This window comes from Eleutherodactylus coqui, chromosome 10 (assembly GCF_035609145.1).
Source record: "Eleutherodactylus coqui strain aEleCoq1 chromosome 10, aEleCoq1.hap1, whole genome shotgun sequence".
NCBI lineage: Eukaryota > Metazoa > Chordata > Amphibia > Anura > Eleutherodactylidae > Eleutherodactylus > Eleutherodactylus coqui.
In genome coordinates, this window is record NC_089846.1 from 23,716,311 (window position 1) to 23,735,181 (window position 18,871).

The 18,871-nt window shown below is 44.6% G+C and overlaps 1 protein-coding gene across 1 annotated transcript in view; it reads right to left on the reverse strand.

The window, feature by feature from the left end:
* The window catches only part of ST6GALNAC6 (ST6 N-acetylgalactosaminide alpha-2,6-sialyltransferase 6), a 47,984-nt gene extending 29,375 nt beyond the window's left edge, over positions 1–18,609 (reverse strand). Inside the window, exon 1 of the mRNA XM_066580586.1 lies at positions 18,097–18,609. Coding sequence (XP_066436683.1) covers positions 18,097–18,105 — 9 coding nt within the window. The 5' untranslated portion in view covers positions 18,106–18,609. The remainder of the gene's footprint in view (positions 1–18,096) is intronic.
* Positions 18,610–18,871: the final 262 nt, after the last annotated feature.

An 18,871-nucleotide genomic window follows, 5' to 3' on the forward strand; every position in this document is an offset into this window, starting at 1 on the left:
AATACTGGCTTTGGGTATTTTTCTTTCCGGACGATGTTCACCATGTAGAATAAATAATGCGTTACTTAGATAGATCAGACTTCAACGGACGCAGCGATACCAAATATGTTTTGGTTTTTTTTTATGATTAGGAAGAAGCTGTTTTTTTTTTTTAAAAAACGTATTATCTTTAATTTTTTTAAATTAATAAAACTTTTTAAATCTTATTTTTACATTTTTTTAATCCCCACAGGGGACCTGAATTTACGTTATACCGTGATCTGATAGGCATTCTATCAAGTCACGCCACAAGGTGTAGCTTGATATGCAATCAGCCATGGCACCGTTGGGGGTCTTCAAGAAGCACCTCACAATCTCATTGTGGGTGGGGGGTGCATTTGGAAATAGTCAAAACCGATTGGGGGATTTAAATGCTGCTGCTAGTACTGACAGCGCAATTTACAGGGTTTGATGAATGTTCAGGCTGATCACAGCTGTTGTCGACAAGTGTCAGCAGTAAGAAACAGCCAACATCCCCATTGTATGGAGTGGGATCGTCTCCTGATCCCCCTCCATACAAACCCTGAACACAGAGGAGAGAACTGTATGTCCTGTAGGGGTTAACATGAACATATATTTTAAAGTTAACGTAGTTTCCTTCTGAAACCGATTTCCTGTGTTCGTAACGCTAGCTGTGCTTTTGAATCCCTTGATGAAGATAAGGCTCTTCTTCCTTCTCGTCAACATAACTCAACTTCTTGAATAAGCACAACTCATAATTAGGAAACTCCCTACTTGCATGTTTCATGTCCAAGTGATTGGTACTGTACCAAAATGTTGTGTATGAGAAATCCTGTTTTACTCAATATTATTGTCACTTGCCATATACTTGTTGTGCTGCTGTGAACCAATGGATGCATTCATTGTCAACTAAACTACAAGGTGATCATCATAAATAAACTAGAGGTCTCCAGAAAAAGAACAACCTGAGATACCAGCCATGCCACTCAACGCTTGCCTCTAGGATCAAGCAAACGTGGCCTGTGGCTGTGTGATCTTCTGTCAGACGTCTGGCCATGGTTCAACCAGTCTTGGTACACTCATGATACTGCGAATGTTTCAGAAATACTGGCACCACACCACCGGGCTCCAAAAATCTGCCCGAGGTCAAAGTCACTCAAGTCAACACTTTTACCCATTGTTGCCTACTGTTGTGCAGAGGAGAGGTCAGCACTTTATCTGAGAGCAGATCATGACGTGGCCATCACGCAGTACCGTCTTACTGATCACAAGATGTCATGTGCTGTTATTAATGCAGCGACCGTTCAGTCTATAATGCAGCTGGTGAAAGCATTCAGTCAATCTATTATTCAGATTGTGCTGTATGACTGCAGTGCTATGAGCCTCACATTGCCTGAGCGTGCCTTGCTGGTTGAGCTTTATTATCAGAGAGGAAGTAAGGGGGGTTTCTCATTTGTGCTCAGGGTTACAGTTTCCTGCCCCATTTCGGGGAAGCAGTAAAGGGGAATCCCCACAGTTGAATGGCTCTGGATGGAACTGAACCATGTTGGGTGGACCCCATTGACTATAATGGGGTCTATTCGTTTTCCACTCAGCAGCCCGGCTTTTGGGCCAGTATTTTGTGTTGGAATTGCGCCTCCTGATGGAAGTTCCAACACAGATGTGAATCTAGCTTTAGAAATTCAACAAGTATGTGCAAGGAGCACGCATGGAACTATGTCTATAAGTCTTTCCAAGCCATCATACAGTAAGCATAATTGGTTCTGATTTCCGAGTGGCATTTGGCATAGAGATATATAGCCTCAGCAAAAGTGTGCTGCTGACTACATCTATTTGAAATGACTTCTTGTCTGGTCACACTATGTGAAGCTCTGGTCTGGTCTACGACTTCCTGTCTGACTCCTGTTTGACTCCAGCCTGTTCTCGGTCTCAGGTTAAAGGGATATTCCCCTCTTGGCTTTTTATAGTCGAAATGGGAAACCACTGCTATAGTTATTGGTACCTACGAAGACAGCCGAGTGCTTCAGCCCGACGCTCTTTCCATAGCTCTCATTGAAGTGAGTGGGAGCTAAGAAAACAATGTAGCACAACCCACTACACTGTTACTACAGCTCAGGGAGTTACAGAAATGGTGTAGAGCACTGTGCTACACTGTTTGCTTAGCTCCTATTCACTTCAATGAGAGCTATGGAAAGAGCACTGGGCTGAAGCACTCGGCTGTCTCCGTAGGTACTCATAACTATAACAGCGAATTCCCACGGTTTCTGACAAGTGGTTGGAAACAAACAGCCAGATTTTCCATTTCGGCCATGAAAAGTGGAGATGGGGATACCCCTTTAAGCCTAGTCTACTGTTTATTTTCTACATTTATATTTAGTGTGCCATCTATTCTTTGCCACATTCCCTGGAGAGTCTTGGGTCACTCCAGATTCCTGATGTGGGGCTGCCCTTATCAGGGCAATCGCTCCGCTTTTAGGCAGGGATCTCTTGTATTAGGGCTCGTTTGCATCAGCATTCGGTTGGTCTATTTTCTTGCACCATTTGGGGGGCAACAAAATATCACCCCCTGGTCAAATGGATCCATCTTATGACGGAACTGAATGGCCCTCATTGATTATAATGGGGTCCGTTCAATTTCCGGGCCAGCAGTCCAGCATTTTGCCAGAATTGACAAGACAGAATAGGTTATTTTGCCCTGGTTCTTAGCCGAAATCAGCGTCGGATGTTCTGAATAGAATCTCCGACACTGATGTGAACGAGCCTTTAGTTGGTTAGGGTCAGTTTTTCTCTGCTTTCCCTTTCTTGGATGCATTTTAGTGTTGTTTAAGTTTGTTCTTTGGGTGTATATCAATTCTTTTTGGACATAACATTTACATCTGATTCGGAGGCATTGATTTCCATCCAGCACGGACCTAACAGCACTTTATTATTTTACGGATTTACTACAGAAACCATCCACAGCAAATCTGTCCCGTGTGTATTTTCTCTTGTCCTTAAAAAAAATCTAATTTTTTTTATTTTTTGCTAGGTACTGTATACGCCCTAATGACATGAGCGGCAGTCCTAAAGCCATTCCAGCACAGCGGGGCATTTACCCTCATAGGCCCACAGGCTGGCCCGCCCCTACTTACCCTTTCCTACCCCAGTTCTGCAATGCGGTGATCTGTTCCCACCTCTCATTATAACACTTTTCTTATTGTATTGCAGGCGCCACATACGGTGTCAGCACAAGCTGAATGTGTTTCTATAGCAACAAAATCGGAAGGCTTGAAGTCTGCATCACCCCCCACCTTCCCGAAACCGAGAAGAGGGAACAGGGAGGGTGGGAGAGCCATGGAGATGAAGCAAGTGGGAGAGGGAATAAGAGGCTGAGGATCCAGCTTATATCGTAGAGTAGTGCCTAATGATTCAGAGATGAGAGGGGGGGGAATTAATGAGCATGCAAGGTAAGGGAATACTAAGCGGAGGTAAAGCGCTATCATCTCTCCTGGCAGCCCCCGTGTGACAGCCTGTAAAATGAAGGTTTTTGCAGCCCTACTAATGCAGTGCTGCACGAGCGAAGAGCTGGTGGGGTCAAGCCCACTTTCTTGACTGTTTGCAGTAAATTACGGCCACCGATGTTACGTGCTACTTCTATTTATCAGAACTAGAGTACAAAATAGAAGAGGCGCAGGAAATGTCAATGGTGCCAAAGTTTCAACCTGCACTTTTCTAGTGTAAATCGATACAAATACAGTAAAAGTCTAGAATTTTAGAGTCCACCAATTCAGATAATCTGACACTTGTTTAGGGTACAGAATGGAAAAATTCACCCGAAAACTATAAATGGTACTCTACTGTTTCACTATATGGCAAATTTGCTCTGGCAAAGTATACAGTGCCTCACATAGGCACCATATGGCAGGTCCATACAGACCCATGCGTTTTTGTGTATTCATAGGATAGGTGATAAAACTGTGATCGGTTCGACCACTGAGACCCCACCAATTTCAAGAACAGGGGTCCTGTGTCCTCCACTTCTCATCACTGCAGGTTCGCTGCACCCACCTGCGTTTGCACATGCTCTATTCATCTTCAGTGGGGTTGGCGGAATTCTTGGTACAACCCCTTTAAGACGTTTGTCAGGCTCATTTACCTCCATAACTCTATGCTAGCCATAGATGAAGTATAGGAAGATCGGTGTAGTCATATTTTTTTTCAACTCGTGCCCAGAAATTGCCATTTTTACATTATGCAAATGAGGTCTGAACTATCTGATGGGCAGTTCAAATGCTGGAACTGGTTCAGCTCCCCTTATGCAGTCCAAATTCCACCTCCTATGTAGTGATTGACATCTCTGGCTCCCCTGAGCTGGAGACACCATGCATTCCAAGGGAGATTGAGATGTCAATCACTTGGCAGTTAGGGCTCAACAAGAGAGTCCCTGCATGTCAACCATCCATTGGACAGTTCACGCCTCATTTGCATACTGTGAGAATAGTGATTTCAGGGTCCGGGGGACACTGGGAGTTGAAAAAAGTATAATTACATTTGTTTTCCTATCCTTCAACCTATGCTTAGCATAGGTTTATGGGGTAAATGAGCCCAACAAACTTTTTACCTGTCTCCAAAGTTTGAACTCCTGTAATTTCTCCTTTTATAGACTTTTTTTATTTTCTTTTCGATTTATTTTTGTATGGAAAAAAAGCAAAAACAACCAAAACAGTGTGTGAACTCACCGGATGTTTCCTGGATATGGCCTGTCCCTTCCGCACAGTAGAAAGCCTCCTCCACATCTATCTCACTTCATGTTTTCATGCTGCTCTGAAAGCCTGGCTTTGTCTGCAACAAATATGCCTCACACTGTGACTTCAGATTCTCCAGCCTTTTTCCCGTGCGTTTCAGTAAACAGCTGGTGAAGAGCTGAGTAATGATATCTACGCTACCATTCATAAGAAAAATTCTCATTAGTCATTTGAGGGGAGCGAGCGGAGGAAGCCAAAAACTTTGGCAAATTGTCCTACGTCAGCTAAGAAATCGATGTTAAAAAGGACTTTTTTTTAAAAATTGTAGAATGCAACAAAAATGTATTTTTGTACAAATATAAAGCATAAAAGATGCCCTTTTTTAGCAGTAATGGTCCTTTTACAGTACAAGATGTGTTGGAGATCAGACGGGCACTGATCAACAAGAACGGTACTTGTCTACTTGGCCTTCATACAAGCTGATTCAGACTCTATTTAGGGAGGATCGATCATGCACATGGTGAGATATGCCGCCACCAATGATTTCTTGGTGCTAGTTAAATGATGCAATCACCCGATGAATGAGCACTGGCACATTTGTCAGGTGTTCTGCCGCACCTACACACCCCGATGACTGCGCAAACCAACATTCCTTGGAGCATTCTCAGTTCATTGGCCCATGAAAAAGATCAGAAATATGTCCAGTGTCACACAGGTGTAGTTAGAAAAATTTTAGTGTGGGTGTTTCAGCGCCAACACCTAGATCATGCGGGTCTACTAAACCAAACTTAGGTCATAATAAAACTCCGCGGAACCCTATGGTGATCCAAATTCGATTAAGTAGCACTGCAAAGATGGTACAGTACAAATGTTGTGACCGTAATGTAGATGTAGTCATTAAAATCCGACTATATTATGAGTAATATAGACCAAAAACTGCTGTGTAGCCCTGTGACCTCGCACTCTTAGAGGTCAATGGGGTCACAGTGCAAGTTGAAAGTGGTTGAAACGATAACCCACAGGTTGCAAAATATCCATTGAGGTTAGGTTTTTCATAACCTGTGGGTTGCAGTCATGGCAACATGCAACTTGCATCATTACTCTACTCACCTCATTGTGAGTGCAAGGTCGCAGAGCTACACAGTGATCTTTGGTCATGTAATTCATGTTTTCACTGTAAGAGTAATCTTGCAGGTATTTCTGTACAATATTCCCCAGGGTTAATATAGTTCACTTAAAGACTCATAAAAGTAGTCAAAAGCAGAACAAGCCGGCTAGATCCAGCTTGTTGGGGGGGGTGTAAAATGAACTAATGTATTCAAATGTCATAAAAGACCTTGACTGTGATTTGCAACAAAATGCTGGAGAAAATTGCAAGACTTATGCTGCTTATTATAACTGGATAATTGTTATCACTACTTTGCATTCCACTATTTAAACTATACAATAATAAACATGCTTCAGAAGAGTTTAGAAACATCACTTGAATGTTTCTCACTGTGTTCTTCTCTGATGCATCACAAATACAATTAGGCATATCTGGTTGATAAGCCTACGATACCCCTTGAGTATCACCGAAATTGGAACGAATATTCTAACAAGCTTGGTGGAGAATGCGGGCAGGTGGAATGTTCTAAGGACTGTCTGAACCTCCGGATGGTAGACACCAGACAAACACAAAACCGCAGTAGGTAAGAACCTTGTTTCTTACACATATTTGTTTCTGTCTGCTGTCTTGAGAAAGGTACAGTCTTTTGTTTCTATTCCACTTGCCAAAATTATCAATCAGTGTATTTTGTGTGAATAAATAGACGATGTCTGGACTGGGTTTGCAGTGTCCTACACAAGCTGTATCAAAAGATTCTTAAAATTCTATATAATGGTCCAGGAGTTAGGAATTACTCAAGTGTTTCATACTCCTTATCAGTAGTGGTAAAGCAGGGCCATTAAATGGTACCTTGAAGTTGAAAATACAGAAAGCTATGGAAGAGACGGGGAAACCATGACCGAAGTGGCTGCCATTAGCTCTCTAGACAGTTAAACAGTAAAAAACAATAGAAACACCAAGCGGTCCTTGTATAAAGTTTAGTAGGGCTCCTGTAATAGGCCTATATTTTCCCCAATACCTCCAGACCCAGCATGGGCACGCTACCTTCTATGTGAATGTTCTACAACAGAAATTGACTTTGTATTTTCCTCAATTCCAGGTCCAGACTCAAAAGAGGGGTTGCATAATTTGCTTCCAGGAGACTTGAATGTCCTCAAAAGACATATGAGAAAAAGTTTGGAACTGAGATTTGATGGTCCATACCAGATCCAGCTGACAACCGCCACTTCAGTGATATTGGAAGGAAGATACACCTGCATACAAGCCAGCCATTGAAAAAAGATTTTGACTCCACAGCCTGAGAAACGTTTGGAAGGCTGTTTCTACTGTATAGAAGTATCTCCAGTATAGAAGGACTCTATGATGTGCTAAAGTAGGGGTGTCAAACTCCTTTTCACCGAAGCCCACATCAGCTTTTTTGTAGCCTTCAAAGGATTCATTCACATGATCGTAGTTTTTCACGTGATGTGCAATTGTGTGAAAAAATATGGGGCATGACCTGTGTCTTATGCACCGCAATAGGCCATTGATTGTGAATGGGTGGTGGCAAATACACAGTGAATATGGAAGAAACCTATGTATTCACTGCATATTTGCACACCATTGCCATGAGCATGCCTGTGCTCTCTTTTATGTCCTCAAATACCCAGTGTATTTGCGCACATAAAAAAATGCCAAAAAACCCGGGTGTTATCAATTTTGATTGTGCAATGTATTTGCACAACTGAGATATGTTTACACTTGTGCAAACAAGCCCCAATAGTGACCCCCCCCCCCCATAGTGGCCGCAGTAGTATTAGTGTCCCACACAGAAGCCCCAGTAGTAATAGTAACCCCCATAATACTCCCAGCGATGCTGTCCAGCCAGAGGCCGTTAGCAGCTTCCCTATTGACCTTTGGCCAGGCAGCATCCCTACAGGCTTTACATTCACTCAGTCTGCTGCCCTGGCCTTGTGGTGGCAGTGTTGAGAGGTCAGTGGCCACAGACTCTGCACAGCGCGGCTGGCGTCTGCGCCAAGGTGAAAGATCAGTAGACACAGACTCTGAAGCGGCTGCTACCATCCCCAAATCGGAAAACTCCAGTAAATTAAGAAGGGAAGATCATTCTCTCCTAGTAGCGACCTAGTATGAGGATGCTTGGTTGGTCCTTCACCGATCATTGCCAACCAAGCGGGGCAGGAGTAGGTACTCACCTTTTGGCCTACAGGGCATGACCTCAATATTGTGCTTTCCCTCCGGGATCAATTGTTCGTATGTTTCGATCAGGAGTGGTAATATAGGCAACCAGCTCTTCCCACATACTCCAGATGAGACTTGTTCAGGAGAAGCAACACTCGGTGTATAGGGGGGAGAACCATAAGTAAAAGTGTTTACACCTCTAATTACTGTAGGTCAGTGAATCTGTCTTGGAGTCATTACAATGATAAGGAATATAAAGAAAAGACAGTAGATGCCATTCTGGCCCGGTAGTAAGTTGTTGTCCTCAACCCTACTGTCCTGGCATTTCTTCCAAGTATCTACATTGTATACGGACATGAGGCCTATGAATGGCTTCCGTTGAACAAGACAGGGTTATGTACCCTTGCTCGGCCTACGCCTGCCGCCTTTGTACTTCCACACGATGGTCTCTCCTATATCAGTATCTCTAAACACACTCTTTTTAGGACATCGGCAGATAGCGTCCCAAGGCCCAGTTGTGAGCCCTTGTGGTGTCTATGGGTAATGCTAATAGGATTTTTAGTTTTTTCTTCATCTATTCCATACTTATACAAATGCGTGAGAAGCTGGTGATGGCAACTGATTAGATGACCAAATATTCGCAGTATTGGAAGTGGTAAATCAGACTAACACAATACAAGCCTAGGCCATTGTGGCCACGAACCAACATACCATAATGTTATATTATCTCACAGCTGCCCAAGGAAGAATTTGCCAAATAATAGGACCAACTTGTTGCCATTACGTGGATCCTGATGGTAATATGCAAGTAAAAGCTAATGTAGTGGCTGAGATGAGAGCTAAATGGCTAAAAGAACATACACAAAAACAAGATCCACGCTGGGTGACACGTTTTCACTATTTAACCCTGCCAAGTGGTTCCAATCAATAGGAGGATAGATTATGGGGATAATGCAGGCTATAGTCCAGATATTACTGCTAGGTTCTGCTGCCTATGTTGTATTCAAATTGCTTATGTGCTGCATACCATATCTCTTTTAGGCTTGCAAGACAGGAACTAAGACCGTTACCAGGGTGGTAAACCCTAGACAATACCCCTATGATAATTTTTATTCAATGGGAATTCGCAACGCCATACCACAGATTTATTAGAGCGGTCCCCAAGCCTGAGGGACACGGTGAAGACAAGTCCAGGTCAGGAGATAGCCCTAGTTTGGTGAATGTACAAGCCCTCCTCTTGGGATTAGCCTTAGGGATTTGCCCTTATTCAGGAATAATGTGTAGAAACAAGAGGGGAACATGTAAGATTAGCCTAGCTGTTGTTTTTGTGCATTATCCCCCAGGGTTAATAAAGTTCACTTATAGACTCATAAAAGTGGTCAAAAGCAGAACAAGCTGGCTAGAACCAAAGTTTGGGGGATTTGGAAAATGAACTAATGTATGCAAATGTCATAAAACAACTTGATTGTGATTTGCATCAAAATGCTAGAGAAAAATGCTACATTTCTGCTACTTATGATAACTGGATGATTATTATTACTACTTTGCATTCGTCTATATAAACTGCAATAATAAACACGCTTGAGAAGAACCTGGAGAACCCACCTGAGTGTTCCTCACTGTGTTCACCCCCGATGCATCACATGTACAATTAGATGTTGATGAGGCTACGATAGCCCTTGAGTATCACCTAAATTGGAACGAATACTCGACCACCACCCAGAGCCGCCGTGTAGCCCTGGACTAACTCTGTAGCTCTGGCCTAACTCTTCCTTACAAGGGATAAAACTAATTTTTACAAAACCAGTAGAACGTTTTCATTCCTCTGAAACACAATGAAGTCAGATTGCTAGAATAAGAAAACGTGTTCAAGTGAAGGTTCATACGATGTTTGGAGGCCCTTAGTTCAGTATGCAGAACAAAAATAACAGACTTCATCAACTGGTGACCTTCCGACTATGCAGCGGTGATGCAAGGTCAACGGTAATAGTGGAAGTACACACTTCCTTCCTGTATTCTCTGTACACTCAGGGTGTATGCTTTATGGCTACTGCAATGAATGGTTGTCCAGTTGTAAACTATTGATGGCCTATTCTCAGGATGTGCCATCAATAGTAGATTGCAGGGGGTCCTTCGCTCAGGACACCCGCTGATCAGCTGTTCGCCATGCACTAAGCAGATTTTTGGAAGAAGTAGACAACTCTATTCCCAATGCAACGACATGGGTAAGTTTAACAAAGTTCCCATTGGGAGCTTTGCCTGTAATACTAAGCTTGACCACTGCAGTGGGAACAGAGCTGTCTGCTTCCTGTAGAAAACAGCTCAGTGCACGAGCACAAAAGTCCAGAGAACGGCTAATTGCTGGGGGTTCTGCTGATCTATGACCCCCGCTGATCTATTATTTATAGCCTTATTCTACAGTTTATAAGTGGACACGTTTTTTAAATGACAGAGGAACATCAACGGCAGTTTCCAGGAAGTACAGCCCTTTTACCAGAGAAAAGAGAGAAACTACAGACAGTCTTATCTACATGTGTATGGTGTGGTCTATCCTAATATAATCCTCCAGCAGTATAGCAGATCTGTCAATAAATCCCCCGCTGACTCTGTCCTAGTCTATACAGCAAAGCTGACAGGTAAGTTTCGAAAAACAGAAAGTGTCAGCCTACTATGACTGCGCTATGAGAATGGAAAGATTGTTTTATGTTAGTCTCATCAACAGCATCAAAGACTTTTAACCCCTTCACGCAATCTGATGTTAAAGGGGTGTTCCCATCTGGGCTTTTTATAGAGACCGCTGCTATGGCTACTAGGCACTTATCCGGAGCCTATGAAAAGAGCTGTCATCGAAGTGAACGGAAACTATGGAAACAGTGTAGCACAGCACGCTACGCTGTATCCATTGTTCCACAAGTTACGAAAACAGCATAGCGCACTGTGCTACGCTGTTTCCATAGCCCCCATTCACTTCAGTGAGAGCTACAGAAAGAGTGCAGCACTAAGTGTTCTGCTCTTTCTGACGAATGGTTGGAAAAGAACTTCTGTGTTTTCCCATCTTGGGCATCAAAAGCTAAGATTGGAATACCCCTTTAAGTCATTTTGGATGTGCACGTGGTTAGTATTGTGTAGTCTCGGGATCCTACTCAAATGAGGCACGTGGTAGCTGGAAATACAGGTGACATCTGGCCACAGTGGCTGGTATCTGGGTTAACTTAAATCCTGTCCGTTAACCCTTTACATGCCACAATCAATGCTGACTGTGGCACTTAAATGCCTTAATAGAGGAAGGAGGCTCCCTCTGTATCCTGAACAGCCCACCAGTGATGAGATTGACATTTTATTGTCACGGCAGCCTGAAGCTTTCTTAAGGCTATCAGTGCTGTCTTTAGCCTATAAAACCCTGGTCTGTGACAAGGTGTAATACGGCACCAACAAATATTCAATGTACTGCAATACTGAACTATTGCAGTATATTATGAAAGGTTCAAAAAAAACCCTAATAGGGTGAAAAAAGTTTTAATATTTTGAAATTTATTAAAATATTGCATTATTTATGTCACACGATGAACAACATCAGCAGGAAAAAAATATAAACATATAAGAATTGTGCTTTTTTTAATTACCCTGGCCACACCCAAAAATTGGTACCCAGTCTGATAGCGTGGCTCTTTCCTACAGTTCGTGAACGCACTCTAATTGTTCTCTATGGTGCTGACTGAAGAATAGAGTCACGTTCACAGACCAAGCGCCAACATCCAGGGTCGACAGTGATGGAGCAAGGAGCTGAGTAAGGCCGCCTGCAGACGGCCGGGTCGGATCCGGCTGCGAGAATTCTCGCAGCGGGACCCGACCCGAGCGTCTGCAGAGAGCAGCGTGACACTCACCTGCTCCCGCGGCCCCAGTACTTTCATGTGCCAGCTGCCGGGCAGCCGGCGCATGTGCAGAGCGGAGCCGGCGGCCAGTGAGTGACGTTTCTGTGCGGGGCTCGCAAGCCGCAATTTGTTTGCAGCACGAGATTTTGCGCGGCCAAATCGTGTCCGTCTGCATAGGATTGTGTTTGTTAACGCAATCCTATGGCAGCTTCCAGGGCCGGAAATCCCGCCGCCGAATTTCCGCCCGTCTGCAGGCGGCCTTAGTATAAGAAGTGGTCCCCTGGACTCCACGTTCCCCATTTTATAAACACCAACTTAGTTTATGGTGCTCATAGGACTCGACAGGTTCCCTTTAAACGATATCATTACCAAATACAACTCGTCCCGCCAAAAATAAGCCCTTGCAAAGCTAAGTCGGCATAAAAATAGAAAGTTATGATTTTTGAAAGCAGGGAGGGAAATGTGAAAATAAAAAAAAATCCGAAAACCTCTGGTGCTGAAAGTGTTAAGCAACATTTTTGCATTAAAGATATGATGACATCAGCAGATCATTGACTGATGACACATCCCTTTAAGTGCCCGCGAGGCTGACTGCGGTACTCAATGATTGCACACGCTTTCCGTTCCAGCCATCAGCCTAACAAGAAAACATTGACTGCATTGACCGATATTGCAAAACAAGCAGCGAGAACACATCAGGGCGAAGCGCTTGTAGGACGGAAATGTTTGTGCGTTAACAAAAACCGTGCAAACTAATTAAGTCTCTTCTCGTCGGGTCATTTGTTCTCATCCAGGGCTTTGTGCTACCGAGTGTGGAACGGATTTGCAAATATTTGCAGATGTCTTATACGAAACCCCAAAATTCCAGCTTATAAACGAAATTACGTAATCGCACCCCCCTTCCCCCATGTGGCCTCGTTACCATTCATTATCTGTAATTTTTTCCGCCATGACATTTCTCAGGGGAAATAGGCTGACAGGAGTTATAGTGTCCGGGAGTAATATTATCGTAGAGCGGATACACACTTGTCGTCTTAGGAAGGATACGTAAGTCTGCGGATGGTCACATGTAGCGAATGATGCATTTCTGCCATGCGGCTGGGTTGTGGCAGTGATGTGGCCAAGAACCGCACCGGTGATGCAAGTAGGGTTGCGACAAAAAATTATTGGCCAAGGTGAAGGAGGCGTGGTTTAGGGGGATTGTTTGGGGTGTGGTTAGGGGGCGTGGCCCCAACTAGAAATTGTGGTCCCCTCAGTGGCCCCAATAGTAATAGGGGCTGCAATAGTAAATGTCCCCCTTAGTTGCCCCAGTAAAAATATTGCCCCTTTAGTGGCCCCAGTAGTAACAATGACATCTTTTTATGGCCCCAGTAGTAATATTGACCTCGTTAGTGGCTCCAGTAGTAATAGTGCCCCTCCTAGAGGCCCCCAGTATTAATGGTACCCCCCATCCCCCTTTAGTGGCCCCTGTGGTAAAAGTGACCTTGTTAGAACCCCTAGTAATAATAGTGCCCCCATTAGTTACTCCACTAGTATTAGTGCCCCTGTTAGTTGCCCTCATAGTAATAGTACCCCCATTATCAGCCCTAGTAGTAATAATGCCCTCGTTAGTGGCCCCAGTAGTAATAATGACATCATTAGTGGCCCCAGTAGTAATAATGACATCGTTAGAGGCCCCAGTATATGACATCATTAGTGGCCCCAGTAGTAATAATGCCCTCATTAGTGGCCCCAGTAGTAATAATGCCCTCGTTAGTGGCTCTAGTAGTAATATATCACTATTAGTTGCTGCAGAAGTAATAGTATCTCAGTAGCGATAGTGACCCCTATAGTGGCCCCAGTTTTGATAGTGTCCCCCTTAGTGGACCTCCAGCCTGGCAGCAATCCAACACCATCAATCAAGCATTTAACTCGGTCCTAAAGGGTCACAATCTCATTAGAGCAGCAGCCGCCGGACTGAACCAGAGCTACAGACTAAGCTAAAGGCGTGATTGATGGTGTGCGGCCGCTGCCCGGCCGGCCGGCGGTCCTCACAGCTGACAATTATTTTTTACCGACCTTTGATATTGACGGTAGCGGCCTTTAGAGTTAATTACCGGTTTGGCTGTTGAGTTACTGGCCGGGGGCGATCCTGGATGCAGGTTCTTGTGGCTAGTGAAGGAGGTGTTCATTGACTTAGAATGGGTTCACACCGCGGATTTTGGAGCAAATTCCACGCCAAATCCACGTCCCATTCATCTGAATGGGAATCTGTGTGGCTGTCATCACAACGTGTGGATTTCCAACTGCGGATTTAAAATCCACGTTGTGAAAAAAAGTGATGCTACTTCTTAAGGCTGGTTTCACACGGGCGATCGTGATTTTGCCGCAATTTTTTTTGCGCAAAAGTCAATAGGACTTTCTAATGTTAAAAACGCATCGCACAAAAATCACAAGTTCGTGCTTTGCGATGCGATAAAAGGAGGCTCCATAGGGAAAGCAAAACACAGAAAGATAGGGCATGCCGCGATTTCTTCATGCGACATCGCATGAGTGAAAACATTGAAGGAAACCATTGTAAATCATTGGTTTCATAAATCTGCGTTCTTCCTCACTCTCGCATCCCGTGAAAATCGCGTGGTCTTATCGCCCGTGTGAAACCACCCTTAGAAAACGCCAAAAATACGACAAGCAATAATTTATGGGATGTGATCCCCATCTGATCGCCGGCACCTTCTCACGGGGCAATGATCCGGCGCACCAACCTTCGGGTGAACGTTCACCGCAGATCATCTGCCCGTGTAAACGGCTCTTAACCTTAGAGTACAATCACGTAAGCCAGCAGCGAGATAAGATTATCATGTGGCTGCTGCCCATCAAATATACGGACCCAAGCGAACCTCAATAAAGAACGGTGTGCGAGCTCCTTTTTACACGCAGCGCACATTATTTATCGCATCAGATAAGCAATCCCTCAGCCTAGTTCAGCGGGCGACTCTTATAGTAAAGTACTGATGATTCGGCATTCTCAGGACCGCTGAGGTTCCGGATTATATGCCGTACCATTGGAATATAGCGATACTAAACACATATACAGTTTGATACTTACTGGCGGCCAGCTAATAAGAACGAAGAAATCAGCGCAAAAGTAAAGTCAGAGTTTCTGCGCCTGTACTAGAAACTTTTACAGTAACTAGTGCAGGCGCAGGAACCTCAGTTTTTGGGAAGACTGATATGACGCTTTGATGTTCTGACCCCTCCTCATAGGAGGCCTAAAATAGTTCATGAAGGACGACTGCGTACCTCAAGAGACGCTCTGTTCTTTATTTTTAGATGCTGCCGAGTGCCTCCCTGTGTCAGGTGACTTTTGTTATAATCCAGCATGGGACTATTTTTGTCTCATGCTGAATTATCAGGATTCCAGGTGATGGGGTTCTGGATTAATGGAATTGTACTGTGTGACTATTATTAATGCTTCTATATACACTGAATAGCCCCTTTATTATAACTCCTGCCTCTCATGATTGGCGCTGTCTATATGGAAATTACCCCGGGGTGCAGCATACAATCACATGACAGGTTTTCAGTGGATCGGCTTCAGTATGAATCCACATTAGATGGGAAAATCCAGCGATCGGAGCGACTCCCAACAGGTCCGGTCAATGGGGGTAGACTAACCGGGGCTGGGATGTCACAGCGAACCGCGTGGGTTTCTCATGTAGAGATGTGGATAGTAAGCCAAGAATGGTGTGATTTAGGAAAGTCATCCAGCGAAAGGTAATCCCGTGGATGGAAACAACTCATTGATAGAAGGGGTCAGAGGAGGATGTCAGGAATCGTTCTGATGAACAGGAGGTGCACAATCAAACAAATTGCAGCCAAATACACCGCCGATGCTCCGACTAACATGTCCGAACGCACAGCTCGCCGTTCCTCAGTACGGATGGGCTATAACAGGAGACGTTTCTGCAATTTGCGATGTTTTGTAGCCCATGTTTCCTTATGGAGCCTCCTTGTTTATCGCATAGCATGTACTTACGATTTTTAGGCGATGCGATGTGATTTTAACATTAAAAACTACTACTAACTCTCTCATGATAAAATGGCGCAAGAAAATAGTAGGTAGCAGCGACGAAGAAAAAAGCATCGCTGACGCTGCAAAATCGCAGGAGCAAAGTTGGAATATCGCAGCGATTTTGTCGCAGCGATATCGCTGTCGCCCGTGTGAAAGAAAAACAGAAAGCTGAGGCTGCGGGGGACAAAAGAGCGCAAATATCGGAGCACTGCGCAGTGAACAAAACATCGCCTGGTTGGATGAACCCAGATTTCCGTTGTACGTGCTGATGGGAGGTCAGAATTTGGCGCCTCTTTCACATGGGCGCTGTTTTAACGCTCAGACCGCTGCTGTAAAACATTGCAGGTATCTGAGCGTTAAATCAAGTGAACGAATAGCAGCGGCGAGCAGCCAGTATTCGTGAGTATGCGACCCCAGCTCCCTCCCCTTGCTGGCCGGCTCCGATAGAAGTCTATGGGAGCTGCCGGCGTTGTGCCATCAAAACATAGGACTTGTCCCATCGTTTGACTGAGAGAGATGTGGGCGTCAAAAAAAACCCCAAAATCTATTGACAAGTGATTTTTTTCGCCGCATCAAAAAATCGTTTGTCTGAAAGACGATTTATCGATGTGTCTCCTCTGCGCCAAAATGACGATCGTGTGAAAGAGGACTAATAGCGCATTCCACGGAGGTGGCAGTGAGCCGTGTCTCAACTTCTCGGGCGCAACTCTCACGGCACAGCACCTAGACACCTGTCCGTGCGTTGTGCGGTGTTCGGGAGAGCTCACATCTGCATGTTCTATCCTCGCGTGAGACTCGCACTAAAATAGAACTTGTTGTGATTTTTCCGTCTTCCAGCATCACAGCGAGAGAAAAATCGCCTACGTAAATACACCAGTTGCGAATAATGGGTTGTATTTTCGTGCGAGTTTTGCGCGTCTCACGATTTCTTTGCCCGTGTGAACGCACCCTAACTAAGTGGTCGTTCAGTGATTTCAACTATGGCTAAAACGCTATAAACAGTTCACTTATAACGCGGCCCCTTCAATAAGATCTCGGGGGAGTCAGTGAATACAATCCATAGATACGCAGGGTTTGCAGGGGACTCTGTTAACCCTACTCTACGTACATAGAGTTCAATGTATGCAGGACGTCCATAGACCTTCAAGTATAGATACACCATGAAGATCTCCTCTAACACAAATGTTGAGCTGTCAGCAATGAATGGGGGGTAAAGGAACGTCCGGAATGGCAGCGGGTAAGTGTCCGTGATCCTCGCAACTCTTTAGAGAGGAGGAAAGAGTTTACCCAAGGCGGTTGCTATTGAGCAAATGCCAATTAATGATACTTTGTGTTCCGTTTTTGACTCTTTTAATCTCAGTATTGGTCTACAGTCATGTAAATCTAAAAGTCCGACAAAAGAAACACGTGGCGTAAAAGTATGAATGGCGCGGGGTCCCCCTACAGAATGCGGGTTCTGGTTCTATGTCTTCAGAAGTGGTTGCTACTCTCAGTGGAATGAATGGAATTCTTGGCAGCCTACAAGCACTTTCTGTTATCAGGAATACCCCTTAAATGATGATTCATTGTACTACTATGGTACGATATAAAGGGAAACGTTCCATTTTCGCCACGTGCCCAAATCTTTCCTTCCCGAACAACTATATGAATTAGGATGACCCAAAGACAATTTTAAGAATGCCCACAACTCCATTTATAAGGAATTGGGTTATTATTATGGGACCCTAGAATTACTGGACACATTTCCTTAGAGGGAATAGTCATAAAAGTGCATTATTTATAAGTGGCGCCTCCTAGTGGAGGGGCAGAAGTGTTCTGTATTTCTTCTTCATGCCCACAATATTACTCTGCCACCTTTCTGAACTTTGAACGCACATCTGGAAAACCCTTGTCCTCACCTGCACCCAGAATGGGGAGAACATACGGATATACCGGTTACCGGGCCACCAAAACAACACGATAAGGACCAACAGGCCACCATATTGAGTTACAGATGACAGCAGAAGAATATTTCGGTCACCATCCAGAAAATACTGCAACAGCTTTATGAAGGCAGCGGTGACCAGCTGGCATCCCCGCACCGAACAGGGCGAGGGGGCAATGAGCTGGACTCGTTATATAAGAACAGTTGTCACCGATCCCCTCCCCTTGTACACTCACCGGGGCCATAAGAGCACTCAGATGTCCCCTCTGGTCACCAGGCCTTGTCTTGGATGTCAGGATATTTGCCGGTTGTCCCAATATTCTTCGTTCCTTGCACACGCTTCCTTCTTGGATCAGTCCTTCTCAACCCAACGCACAACACATCCCTATGCATCTACCTATAAGCAGCCTCGAAGAGACTGTCTCTTAAGTATTAGGAGGGGGTCCTTCCTCTATGCAACATAAGGTCCAATCCTACTACATTTGGAGTGTCCTCTCTGCCGTCTTCCAAGATCACATTTTACCTTCACTCGGATGAGCCCTTCTTCCTTCCTTTACCAGGGTCTGTCTTCCAGCTTGAGAGTCTCAGGCCTCCCAATCCCAAATAAGGGTCTCTTTCTCCCTATGCGAGGGTCTGTCACTTACATCCACCTATGCAAGGTGTTCTGCATATTGCAATGATCTCTCTTTCCAATCAGCCTGGGATCTCATTGCCTTTAGTCTACAAGGGTCTCTCTTTCTGTGTGAGGGTCTCTCCCCTTTCTGCAGATTGCTAAAGTCTGCAGCTGCTACATGGAAGCGGTGGAAGACGGCGAGTCAGAAACAGGGTCCTAGTGCCCTCCGCTGTCTACAGTGGTGCTGAAATCCTTTCAGCACTAGATGTATAGGGAGGACAATATTCCCCTCTATACAATATAAATATACATCACATATATATATGTGCATGACATACCGTATATACGTATGCGTGATTTCTTGATTTCGCCTTTATTGAAGGGCCGACTGCTTAGTT